A 13265-nucleotide genomic window follows, 5' to 3' on the forward strand; every position below is an offset into this window, starting at 1 on the left:
CACACAAGTAAACGAGACCATCAGCGAGATATAGCTATTCTTAAAGCCATCAGAGTGGGTCGAAATCAGAAGGAATCATGCAAAGTTCACCAGAAACGCCTTCGGCTCAGACCACAACGGGGCCTCTGGCAAACAAAAAAAAAACCAGCCCTCTGAGGTCAGACTTGCTGCTGGAGGCCCGGTATTGCTGGACCCGCTGGAGGGAAGGGAGGCCCTCCAGGACTGAGCGGGGCAGACCCCTGGGAAATAAGAGGTTTTCTAAAAGGAAACGCTTTTGTCCACAGGAGCCGCATAAATCAACATGAAATCGCAGTAATTAAAAGTACAAATGCATTTCAAGTCCTGATTTACTTGTTTATTCACTCCCCGCTGTTATCGTGGACCCTCTTGTCTGTGCTTAACTCTTTCCTCTGCCCTTCCTCCTCCTCTTCCTCCTCCTCCTCCTCTCTCCCCTCGGACGAGTAGTGCATCAGGGTCTGGTGCCGGTTTCGGGACGGTGCGTCCTTAAAGCGCAGGCCGCAGTCCTCGCATGCATACGGGAGCCCCGCTCTGTGGCCTCCCGGGTTCGCCCCCTCCGAGTGAGCTTTTCCCTCGCCGCCGGCGCGCGCGTCGGTCGCCGCCGGAGACTCTCCGGGCTTCGGAGCCGTGTGCGGGTTGCTGTGTGAGCCGTGAGGTGCGTTCAGCCCGACGTTGGTTTGGGGGAAAGTCCTGGGACGCCCCGGTGGACAGCTGCGTCCGGCTGCTGCTGCCCCGGGCGCCGCCCGATACGCATCCCCGGCTCCAGCCTCCCTGGCGTGCTCGGGGGTCAGTCCGTGGACCGTGCGGTAGTGGAAGCGGATCCCGGAGCGGTTGGAGAAGCTTTTGTCGCAAAAGCTGCAGATGAAGGGCCTCTCCCCGGTGTGGATGCGCATATGAATCTTAAGCGCTCCTGACTGGGTGAAGCATTTCCCACACTGGCTGCAGCAGTAGGGCTTCTCCCCCGTGTGGGTCCTCTGGTGGGCCCGGACCCCCGCCAGATGGGGGAACCCCCTGCCGCAGAACCCGCATGTGTACGGCCTTTCGCCGGTGTGAATCCGCCTGTGGATCTTCAGAGCCCCCGACTGGCTGAAACTCTTCCCGCAGTCGGAGCAGGTGTAGGGCCGCGCCCCGGTGTGCACGTTGAGGTGGATGCGGAGGTTGCTGTGCGAGTTGAAGGCCCTGCCGCACTCCGTGCAGAGGAAGCCCGGCGGTTTCTGGGCGTGCTCGGAGCGCTGGTGCTGCAGCAACTGGGACGGCCGGGGGAAAGACGCAGAGCAGTGCATGCAGGGATGAAGGGACAACATGGCCGTGCCCGCCCGGCCCCTCTCCACCTGCTGCTGAGCGTGCGTTTGCCTGTGCTGGTGGTGGCAGACCTGAGTGCAGGCCGGGAAGGAGCCCTGGCAGGGCAAGCAGGGGAAAGGGCCAGAGAACTGCGGGGCGTGAGAGCGGCCCAGCTGAGGGCAGGGTAAGCACGAGGCGATGGGACAGTGGTGGTGATGGAAAGGGTGATGGCCGTGGGCGTGAGAAAACAGGGAGTCGGCGCCTTCCTGGTTGCTCAGCATCTGGGTGCAGGTCTGGAGGCTGCGGTGGCAACACAGGCAGGGAAACATGGAGAGGTGGGAGAAGGGGCCCGAGGACGCTCTGGAGGAAGCCGTCTGGTCCGCAGGCCCCCTGTCGTCGCCCCCCCTCTGGGGCCGACCGGACTGCCTGGTCTCGAGCTCGGACGTGGTGCTGCTGGGCTCCGGGGTGTCCGGCAAGCACATGTTGAGGCTCATGGACGCGGCGCTGCTCAGGTCTTTGGGGTGGCACAGCGCGTCCGAGTGGGAGGGCGCGGGCAAGGATTGCCTCGGTTTTAAAGTCTCAAAGGACGGCGGAGAGGTGGCGGAAGGGCAGCCAGGGCAGGCGCAGGCATTGTGCACGTCTAGACGGGAAATAAATATGCATGACAATTAAATGAATGCAAGAAAATGACTGAGCTCGACTTGTTATTTCTGAGCGCTCACCTCCTCTCTTGTCTCGGGCCTCTCCCTTCCTCTGGGACGCCCCGGGCTGGACCTGTCGACAGAGCTCTGCCTCGGACTTGTCCCGGCCAGGTCGCAGCTGCTGCAGGGGTTCAAGTGAAGCACCTTTGAACCGCAGAGCCTCCATACCCCCAGAGGCCACGCCCCACGCGGCGTTCAGCACATCTGGCTGGTCCTGCAAGGCGCTTCCAGATGTGATGAGGTCTCCAATGAACTGATGCACCTCCATCCAGGAGCACTGAGCCCGCTGCAGAACAACAACAACAACACAAAAACAACAAGGTATAGTTGTAGCCCTAATGAACGAAGAGGCACACGACCAGGTTACTGTGCAATGACGAGCAGGACTGTAGCTGAAGACATTGGTTCCTCCCACGAGCGAACGGTGTGAAATAACGAGGTCGCATACTTACGACGTCGCTTCTGTCTTTGTCCATGGCGGGTGTGAACGTCGTCAGCTCGGCTTAAGAGCCACGAGCTCAAGCCTTCGAACACTGGGGGTCAAAACAATGACAGTAACAACAACAAAATGCGTTCTTTATAACGTCCCCTCTGGAGCCTCCTCCCGTTCACCTCGCAGACGGAGTGTTTCCGGGTCATTTAGTCATGTGACACGAAGTGGTCTTTTTATTTTTTTATTAAAAAAAAAAAAAATTCACTGCGAGACATTAAAACGATATATATATATATATATATATATAATATATATATAATATATATATATTATATATATATATTATATAATATATATATAATATATATATATAATATAATATTATAATATAATATAATATTATAATATAATATAATATATATATATTATATATATATATATTATAATAAAAATGTAAATGGTATATATTATATGCTTGACATAATTTATACATATTATATGTACACGCAATATATACATGTTCTAAATCAGTATTAGAAGATAAGAGGAAATGTAAAAAAATAAATATGTCTCTGTAAATAGCATTTGATAAATAATTGCTTTCAGGCTGTAAAGGTACATTTTTTATTTTTTTATTTTTTATCAAATGATGGAATCCCAAAAGCATATTACAGTCACAAAAGAATAAATTGCTAAAACTATGAATAATAGATGGTCAAAGGTTTAAAAGCATTTTAGACTGTGGTGTGTCTTTTAATATTTGAAGATATTTTCCAATTAAAAGCTAATTTCATAAAATTAAATCATATTTTAAAAAGGAAGCTATGAACTTTACCTTTGTCATAATAACTAAACTCACCAGCAGGCGCACGACACAGAATGTCTCCAAGACAACATGTCAATTTGTATTATAATCTAGTCTTACTATCTGTCTTTAGCTTTACTAAAAACATAAACTCTGGTTTTAAAATACGTCCCTGACTCTGTAGCTGCATTCCTGTTGAAGCAAAGAAATCATGCAACGTTTTAGAAATCATACAAAAAAAGAAGTTAACAAATATTGTGTCATAAAAAAACTGTTTATTTGCCCTTATTTTTAATACATCAAAAGATACCTGCAGAGTGAAAGATCAGCAACTGTAAATCACAAAGTGACAGAATGTCATTGTACCATAACTAGCATTATTTGCATTCCTTAAAGTACTAAAAGTGAAAGTTTCTTTACACAAAAATAATTTCAAGTTCCCAGCTGAATACAAATACAAATCCAGTGTTTTCATTTACCTTAATACACGTTAATACACCTATGGGATTTAACTTCCCCCCACACAAACATTTTCATTTACCCCGAAATAAAAATAAAAAGGCCTTAAAAAGCGATAGAGCTTGGAATGTTTTGTTCGAAAATTACAGAGGAAACAATCAGATTTCTTATTCTAAACCTAAAGGTCACACAGTCAGCCGCTGGAAATACACTTGATTTCTTTAAGCGTATATTCTCAGTAGTAAGGGGCGTGATGGGAGATGAAATGATGACAAATATATACAATATTGAATAGTATACTGTTCTGGCTGTAGAATAACACTTCTATGTGTGACTATGGATTTATGTATTATTCTTTTTAGTTTACTGAAAATTATTGTTTATTTTTCTTCAGCAATGGCGACCTCCATCTTAATTTCTTTCTCCGTCAGCTGGCAGGATCTGGATGAAGATCGGGACCCTAAGATTCGGGCTCCTTCTTCACATCTGCAATCAGTCCAGAGGCCGCAGCGTCAACAGCAGACCTGGAGAGGTCCATGGGATCCACTTCAAATTGCTTCCCTTCAGTATTTGCATCCGTCTCTCCCAGATTTGTTTTAACAACTTTAACTTTGCTGTAGGTGTTTTTAAATGATTGTCTATCAGTGCTGCGAACACCTCCTGAGATTTCAACTTCTCCTGGCTCCCCTTTAATAGGAGGAAGAGGAACGTTGCCGAGAGTCGACGTGGATAAGTTAGGCTTAATTGACAAATCCAGTGGCGCTTCCCACTGTGGATCCCGTTTCATCCCGGCCGCCAAACCCGAGGGGCCATTTGTCTTGAGAGCAGAATTCCCCCCGAGGGGTTTACTCGAATTGGCCGGTGGAGGCGCCTTTTTCGGCCGGCCCCGCTTGATGGGAAGCCTCGGAGCGACTGCAGAGGTGGTCGTCAGGCTGACGGCTTGAGGTGGACAGACGGAGAGAAGCACAACAAGTTTGACACCTGAGGGCGGCTGTTCGTTGAGGGTTAGTTTCCACAATCCATCGGATTGGCCCCCGCCAGCAAAGGCCCCCCCCGTCCCAGCAGCAGCGTTGTTGACAGCAGCAGGATTGTTGTAGACGGCAGCAGGCACGGCGGCCGTTGGAAGCGATGAGTCTGGTTTTGCATTGACCTTCCGTTTTTTGAGTGCCCCCTGAAATAAAATAAAAAACATCAACATTTGAGTCACTCAATGAATTGCACAAAACTAATAAAACATGTCAAATATAAATCAAGCTGGGGAGACCTACAACTTGCCAGAGGACGTTTCCAAGACACAGCAACACAACGCAACAAGAAAAGAGCCTCCGATATTGTTTTTGTGGTCGTTTATAGAAGCTCCAACATCCAAAATGTAAAGCGCGGCTCCACTTACACGAGCTTTTCTCATCGTTACTTCACTTGGATGTTTGCAGAATGTTGCATGTGCAGAGTTTGACATTAGAAGGCTGTTTTCATGAGCATCTGCTTAAAAAGGGAATTTTCATTTTCATAGAATTTTGAATAATTCAAATTACATCTATACACCATATAAACAAATGAGTCACTGAACACCACTTCAAAAACATTTTTTTATAAATGAATGAATAAAATAACCCTTCATCTATTTCACACCTTAAAAAGGTCATATTATAGTGTTATGTTAATAATAATGTTACATCCAAGTTTGAGGTGATACTGTGTCACTAACAATAAAAAAATGTTTCAATATTTTTTTTTACTAAAATGTGCGTCACATCCTATCCCGCGCCTTCTGCTGCAGGTGACTCATCATGATCTGCAGAGCCCCGCCCTCGCGAGTCTGTCAATGGATGAACGAATAGAAAAAGAAAAGTCACGGAGAAAAGTAGAGTTTATTTCTGCGTGAACATATGAATTTGCTTTGTCTGCCAACAATAGGAGCGTTTCCAAACTCCTTTTCAACGCCCGTTTCATTCCTAATCTAATATTAGGGAGAATTTGTCTCATGAACAAGATTCTAGTTATACGATCGTACCGTACTTGGACAGACGAACCAGATTTGGAACAGGCAAATACAGCCATTGTAGGATTTGAATTGAATAGACGGACAAAGATAATAAACACTCACCGCAGGCGGGGCAGTCTGTCCGCAGGTCTTGAGGTGGCTGTCGTAGTTCTGCTGGTGGGGGAAGCCCAGTCCGCAGCTCTGACAGAGGCATGGCGAGTTGGCGGCATGGCCCCCCATGTGGGACATCAACAGCAAGGCCGACCGGAAGCCCTTCCCACATTCAGCGCATTTCAGCACCCTCTGGTGAGCCCCGGCGTGTTGCTTCAGCTCCTCCGTAGTGTCGAATCTCTCTCCGCACTCCAAACACCGGATCTCGTCCCCCTTCGGCTCCTGGTTGCCCCAACAGCCGGTGTCCTTTTTGTGCCGCTGGAACGCCAACTGACTGCTAAACTCCCGCAGGCAGGCCACGCAATGAATGCGCTCGGGTTCGCACTTGTGCTTGCGGTACAGCTTGGCCAGGCGGTAGTGGCAGCGGCAGCGTACGCAGGTGTAAGGCAGCAAACCGAGATGGGAGAAGCTGTGCTTCAGGAGGGCGTTCTTCTTGCGGAAGGTCTTTGCGCAGTCGGTGCATTTGAAACTGCGATGGCACGTGGACTTGCGGTGGCGCGCCAGAGATTTCGCAGTGGAGAACCTGCGGCCACACGTCTCACAAAGGACATCCAGCTGGCATTTGGGGATCCGCACGTGATATTCGCACGCCTTCCGGGAAGTGAAAACCCGTTTGCACTGGTCACACTCGTAAAACTCTTTCTCAAAGTGAGTTCTCGACAGGTGGACTTTCAAATCTCTCTGCGACAAGAAGTCGGACAGACATATGCGGCACCGGAACACGTCCACTTTGGTCTGGGCGTGCGTGCGCAGGTGGACGAGGTAGCTGTCGATCTGGCAGAAGCGCTTCCGACATTCAGCGCAGGAGTAAGGCCGCGCTCCCGTGTGCAGATTCATGTGATCCTGGAGCTTGAATTTGGAGGGCAGCTGCAGATCACAGACGCTGCAGAGGAAGTCGCCTGACTGACTCGACTCTGTGGGAGAGACGGAAATGAAAATTGGGCCAAAAAAGAAAAGTTATATTGTGGTTTAAGTAAAAAATAAAGAAGGTAAAACAGGTCTCAAATGTGTGTTTGTTTTTTTTCAGGGCTAAAATAGTCAACAAAAAAACAGCTGGGCACTGTAGTTTTTAGCAAATAGTATTTAAACAGTGCATTTTCAAATCGGAGGATCTATTTTCAGTAGTGGATTAATACACATATGGCGCTTGCGTGCATATTTCCAGCCGCAGAACAGTGTGCATATGTGTGTTAAGTAGACTACAATGCCCAAAATCCATTGTAATGTCGGCACATGTCGCTCTGTAGACCCAAAGGATGTCTACTTGTTTTAAGACAACAAAATAAGCCAAGAGAAACTGTATCAAGCTTCAACCTCACAGACAACACGTGTTACAACGATCAATTCATTGATGATTTGGATCTTTTTATAGGACTTGTTGACAATAAGAAAAAAAAATCCTATCGGACATTAATTCATGGCAATTCTGATAAAACATCTGCCTTTCAGACACACTACTACCTGCTAATGAGGGTATAAGTGAAGGAGCCGTACCATCATTTAGTCTCTCCTCATCCTCCTCCTCCTCCTCCTCCTCATCATCTTCAACCTCCTCTTCCTCCTCATACACATCTGACACATCACTGCCATCGGAGGTATCCTCTGCATCCAGCATCTCTGTCGTGTCCACCTGTGCGTGGTCACCGTCATCAGCATCTTCCTCGCTGTGGTCGCCCTGCTCGGGTATCTGTGGCAGGTCGGCGGCCTCCGGCCCGGTGGGCGGATCCGTCACCGTGGACTCAAGAGTTGTACCGGCTTTGACAGCCTGCTCATCCTGTGGATCGCGTGCAGGGTTTTGTGTCGTACAATTGTCTGTCAGAGGAGCTGTGGGAACCGCTGTGGTCCGCTTCGCTGCACCTGCTTTTTCACCAGCACCCGGCTGCTGGCTTCTGACCAGCAGTCTTTGTGCCTGACTGGGTGAGAATGAGTCATCCGGTGACGTGGGGCGATAGGGTGGCTCTGTGGAAGTCTGGAGGAGGTCCGGATATCCCAACTCTGTCAGCTGAATATCAATGGTGTAGTCAATGGACATGACTAAAGTCTGAGGGGTCACAAAGAGGGATAAAAAGCACAATAGAGATGCAGGTGTTTAAAACGAGCGTGCAGAGTTACGGGTTGAACGTTGAGACACAAAACGTATGTTTATGAACTAATGAAAGTGGTAACATTGTCAAATGCCGCCTTACCTGATCAGTGACTACATCTGGGAGTATTCCTCTGAGTCTTCTTACTTCTTCGTGTTAAATGCCGTCGCGCTTGCCAAACAACTTTCCGTGGAAATGCATGTATGACGCACCTGAACTGGGCTCCTCGCTCACCTGGTAACGTCGGGAGGAAACGAGGATGGCACGGCGTGGCTGCAGGACAATTAGAAAACAACCTCTCGGTGTTACCCCTTCACCCCAAGGCAAACCAGAAGCTACATTTGCGCGGGGCTAAAACACAGAGATTCGCCTTCAACGACGTTAAAAAAAAACAGCGACAGAAAGATACGAGCGGCTCGCTACAAACTCACGTAGCCCACAGCAGCACACAGCCCGGTCAGATCATAAATGGGAGCTAAACATGAGGAAAACAAATGAAGCCTCATAAGGAGAGGGATCCAGCGCGGGCGCTCGAGCGCGCCCTGTGGTTCGGGGTGGTATTGCACGACACAACAGCCAATCAGAGAGCAGAACAGGTGAGAGAAGAATTTCACCAGGACGAGTTTACTACCACGCCTATATATCCCCTGTGAACCTAATTTATATGCTATTCTATACTTCTAAGCCTATGAAATGCATTGACAATATTTTATTGCTGATTACAGAAGAAGCTCCACAGTGAGCCGCTGCAGCATGGTTTTCCCTGTTAAAGGGTTTTTACTATCTGTATTTGGGGGAGTTTTCCTGATCCGATGTGAGGTTCTGGGACAGGGATGTCATGTATAAGCCCTCCGAGGCAAAGCTTGTATTTGTGATTTTGGGCTATACAAAAAAAACTGAATTGAATTGAACATTAAAATACACACGAGTATGAAAAAAATATATTAATCAGTTACAATATTCAGGTGCTGTGATGCCAAATGAAGACATTTTACAGGTGATACTTAAGTACTTTTATATAGTATTACACAATAGCTAGACATTAAGTGTATTAAGTTTAGTATTCCTTGTATAACCCATTAGATTAATTATTACTCTGGTTATTACTGTGATTTATCAATGTGGAGCGAGTTCAATTTGCATTGTACTGTCTATAACAAATAAATGCACGTTGATTAGTTCAGCTGTCCAGTGGAAAAAGTTAAAATCAAGTGTGTCCGTTTCTCGTTGTGCAAACATCTGAATCGCATGTTGCGGCATTAGAAGTGAGACAAAGACAAAAGGTAATTTCTTCAGCAGCCTCCCGTGGGATGACATGTTTTATTACATTTTTGCAGTGTCCAGACACATTGCAGTGGGGAGAGAAACAATCCAATCAGTTAAAAACACATGATATACAGTTTCTTTTGGGACTCAAAGGCGTTTAAGAGTCACGAGTTCCAGTTAAGAAATGTCTAAGACATAAAATATTATTCTAATAAGTGAAAAATTTTAAAAGGACCATTTTTCTTTTTACCATAGACAAGGAGGATTATAGTGGATCATTTCTGCCCACATTTAATCTGGAGCTCTAAGAGAACGTATTTTCTTAACAGAACAAAATCATGATTTTTTTTTAATTTAGATAGGAACATAATCAAAATATTAGGAGTAAAAAAAAATGCGCAACATGAACCAGAAGCTGTACATAATTTTTTTTTTGACAAACTGTCCGCACATTCAAACATAGTATTTCTACTAGGCATCTAATTTGCTTCAGAATAGGTAAATACCCAATTTGTGTTGGAATAAAAACAAGAGGAAATAAAAACTAATTTTTTTTATACCTTTTTTTGTTAAAACCACAGGGAGTTGAACTCAAGAGTCCAAGTAATAAATTCAAACCACACACATTTCAAAATAATACAAAAAAACAGACAAAATACATCATTAAAAAAGTTAAATCAAAACAGTTGTTTTTTGTTGTTGTTTTTTTTACAAATAAACTATGTTTTGTGGCAACAGGTGCAATAGATGGATTTAACAACATTTGGTTAGTCAGTTTAGGCGGTGTCTGTGTGATCAATATCTCAACCTGTCATAATCAAAACTGAAATTCAAAACCATTCCAAACTCTGAACTACCATCAGGAGGATGAGACCTCCAATGTAAAAAAAAAAAAAAAAAAAAAAAGTATTTAAAAAACAAAATAACAATTCCCAACTAAAATCTTCAAAAACCACACACTTTCTGCAAGTTCCCTATGGGTCAATTATCTCTTTGCATTTGGGTTTTCAGTATCTTCCTCCGGGTGGGTTTTCTGGTGAGCTTTCAAAGTGCGCTCACGGCCAAAGCTCTTCCCACAGACCGGACAGGCGAGGCGGCCCACGGCATGAGCCCGTGACATGTGGGCGTCCAGCTGCTCGGGGCGGGCAAAGCTCTCTTCACATTCTTCGCAGGGGTTGGCTTTCCGCGGCGCGTGTTTCTCCTTCTTGTGAGCACGGAGCTGAATCAGGCCCGTGAATGTGAGGTCACAATCGGGGCAAGGGTGCTGACGGGCCGGAGGAGCAGCAGCATCTGCTTTAGGTTTCTTCTCCTTTGCTGGAGCTTGATCGTCATCCTCGGGACCCTTCATATCTTCCGCTTCTGATTTTGCTGCCGCTGCTGCTTTTGTCGGACGGCCACGCTTTGCACCAGTTGCCTTTACTTTTTCCTCTGCAGGAGGCGCTGTGGATTCTGATGTGCTGCTGGCTTTCGCTGCTTCCTCAGGCGCTTCCGCCTCATCTTTCTTTTTCCGCTTTCCCTTTTTCTCAGCAGCCGCCGGGTCTTCAGCTTTGGAAGGCCGTCCACGTTTCTTGACGGAGGGAGCGCTGCCATTGCATTGCTGACCTTCGGGATACTTCTCCTGGTGTTCTATCAGCTCTGGTTCCGTTTCAAAGCCCTGACCACACTTCTTACAGCGGTGGGTTTTTGAAGGGTCTTCCGGCTGTTCCGCTGTCTCTAACTCTGGGCGGAGATGCTGGGTCAGGCGATGATTACGCAACAGTCCAGCGCTCCGGAAGGTTTCATTGCAATCTTTACATACCAGCTGTTTCTCTGGACACACCTGTCTTCTGTGGGCGGTTAGCTACGAAGGTGAGAGGTAACAAAAATAAAAACACCGGGTAAATATGAGCTTCATATTTGTTTGGGATTCATGGTAGTATTTAGTTTTAATACTGCCGAGGACATTTAATTAAAAGCAGAATCATCAAACTCACTTCAGAGAATGTTTTAAAGCTCTCCTTGCAGTGCACACATTTGAAGGGCTTGTCGTCCTTGCTGTGTGTTGGCTGGTGCTGTGTCAGTTCCTCAGATGACAGAAATGACCGGTCACACACATAGCACGTGAACAATGTGTTTCCCTGTGAAGAAAGACAACAACAAACAAAAGCACAACAAAATTAGGGGAGAGCTGGAACAGGCATGGATAAGATCATACAACACAGGGTCAGCATGAAGGGCTGACGCAGCATACATTTATGTCCACAGCTCATTTCATGTTTGAGTTTATTGATGTCTGTTTATACAGTCTTCTAAATTACATATTACTCTAATATATACTGTTATTTTCATCTGCATAAAGACTTAAAAGTATAGTTACGTGTAGGGCAATTGGTCAAACTGTTACTCTCTAGTCATTCAATGGACTGATATGATGATGCTTACCTGCTGAAGCTGTTGCTTATACTCTTCCCGGTGGCTCTTCTTCATATGCCTTTCCTTGGCTTTGGCACTGCAGAAGGTGATGAAGCACTGGAAACACTGCAGGTTTTCATGCTGGTCTGGAAAGATACATCATGATTAGGGAGATCATGCATTGACAATGAATTTTTCAGTTGCTGTCAGCAAACAGAGTTGAAGTTGTGACCATAAAACACGTACAGGATTGAACGGAGCCTGCAGGTCCATTCAAAGTGATGGGTTTGGGTTTGTACGTTGCTGCTGGTGGTGGTGGTTTTTGTGGAGGAACTTCAGGAGGTGGAACTGGCAATCCCCCCATCACTATCTCTTCTATGTTCAAAATGTCCGAGTCCATCTCGGTATCCTGGCTGGTCTCCACAGGCAGACACTAAAAAACGTCCTGAAAATAAATAAATAAAGGGGGACAAATATGAAAGTCAGGTACTTCTCACAAACGGTGTTTTTGTTGACAGCGTGAAAATAACATTGCGCTAATCAAGTAGCGCTAATCCCAGTCTTCTTATGTTCAACAGATGACAACAAAGACATTATCCAACAATTTAATGAGTGCAAGGTTACTGTAAAACAGCTGCTTATATAAAACACAACGTATTCAGTGAATATTAGTCCCGCATCCCACAACACACATGCAAGTTTCAGCTCATCTCGGCTCACGTTGACGATCCGTTACTGCCCTTAAGGCCGCTAGCTAGCTATGCTAGCTAAGCTAACTAGCGCCACGAGAGACCACGAACACCCCAGTTAACGCATTAAAACACCAAAACAGGTTTATTTGGCGAACGTTAACTGTTCGTGGGAAATGCACATGCTTTAGTTTTATGTAGGTGTCCCGTAGCTGACCCATATCGTGAAGTACCAGCCCATCGAGTGGGCTAACGCTAGCTACCCGCTGGTTCGCGCTAACAACACTGGCTGCCATTCAAAGACGATCGAAGACTTTTCATACTTCCCGAGTTTTAACTCCGTTTGGCGCGTGCGTGTGTATGACATGAGCCGTTATAACGCACGTTAATTAACACACCTACATATTTTAAAACAGTAAATTATAAATTGAGTAGCCGTTTACCTCTAGCCGCTCTTTGCCGATAGTTTGACTGAAAGAGTTGACCCCAGAGAAGTACAACGGATAGATCGGACACTTCCTGGTGTGTGTGTGCGTGTGTGTGTGTGTGTGTGTGTGTGCGTGTGTGTGTGTGTGTGTGTGTGTGTGTGTGTGTGTGTGTGTGTGTACGTGCGTGCGTGCGTGTGCGCTGGTACAACTAAGATGGCTGCCGCGCAATCTTTAGGACTGTGTTGTTATTGTCGTTGGTGATGCTCTGACAAAGACAAAAAAAAATCCAATATAAAAAGAAAATGGACCAGCCATGTTTTTCTGTGGCTGATACAAAGCTGCACTTTGTATCGTAGTGAATATAGCTTGAAACAACACTTCCTTAAAAAGATCGCACAGTTGTATAATGTAATAATACAAAATTTTCATTAAAAAATACTGCCACCTCTGCTAATATATTTTATTTATCTTAAAAAGATCATTTGGAAACACACAATACGAGAGCTCCCGTTATAGCTTTATGAACATGGATGAATTTGAACGCATCTCCTTTTC

General features: G+C 46.0%; 3 protein-coding genes across 3 annotated transcripts; all 3 read right to left on the reverse strand.

Moving 5' to 3' along the window:
- Positions 1-340: 340 nt before the first annotated feature.
- On the reverse strand, positions 341-2603 carry si:ch211-79k12.2 (uncharacterized protein LOC568844 homolog). Its single transcript, XM_068569676.1, has 3 exons — positions 2453-2603; positions 2022-2286; positions 341-1939 (listed from the first exon to the last, which is right to left on the reverse strand). Exons 1-3 carry the CDS (start codon positions 2474-2476, stop codon positions 360-362), a joined length of 1869 nt encoding a protein of 622 aa, XP_068425777.1. The 5' UTR covers positions 2477-2603; the 3' UTR covers positions 341-359.
- Positions 2604-3493: 890 nt separating this feature from the next.
- On the reverse strand, positions 3494-8393 carry wu:fe05a04 (zinc finger protein 852). The gene is made up of 5 exons (XM_068569673.1): positions 8368-8393; positions 8039-8209; positions 7347-7893; positions 5805-6766; positions 3494-4868 (listed from the first exon to the last, which is right to left on the reverse strand). The coding sequence occupies exons 3-5, from the start codon at positions 7882-7884 to the stop codon at positions 4158-4160; spliced, it is 2211 nt and encodes a 736-aa protein (XP_068425774.1). The 5' UTR covers positions 7885-7893; positions 8039-8209; positions 8368-8393; the 3' UTR covers positions 3494-4157.
- An 839-nt stretch (positions 8394-9232) lies between these two features.
- znf576.2 (zinc finger protein 576, tandem duplicate 2) lies at positions 9233-12835 on the reverse strand. The gene is made up of 5 exons (XM_068569677.1): positions 12726-12835; positions 11840-12038; positions 11624-11739; positions 11176-11319; positions 9233-11042 (listed from the first exon to the last, which is right to left on the reverse strand). Exons 2-5 carry the CDS (start codon positions 11991-11993, stop codon positions 10188-10190), a joined length of 1269 nt encoding a protein of 422 aa, XP_068425778.1. The 5' UTR covers positions 11994-12038; positions 12726-12835; the 3' UTR covers positions 9233-10187.
- Positions 12836-13265: the final 430 nt, after the last annotated feature.

The sequence above is a fragment of the Clinocottus analis genome, unplaced genomic scaffold (assembly GCF_023055335.1).
Source record: "Clinocottus analis isolate CAN_PGR_092001 unplaced genomic scaffold, fCliAna1.0.p SCAF_9, whole genome shotgun sequence".
NCBI classification, from domain to species: domain Eukaryota; kingdom Metazoa; phylum Chordata; class Actinopteri; order Perciformes; family Cottidae; genus Clinocottus; species Clinocottus analis.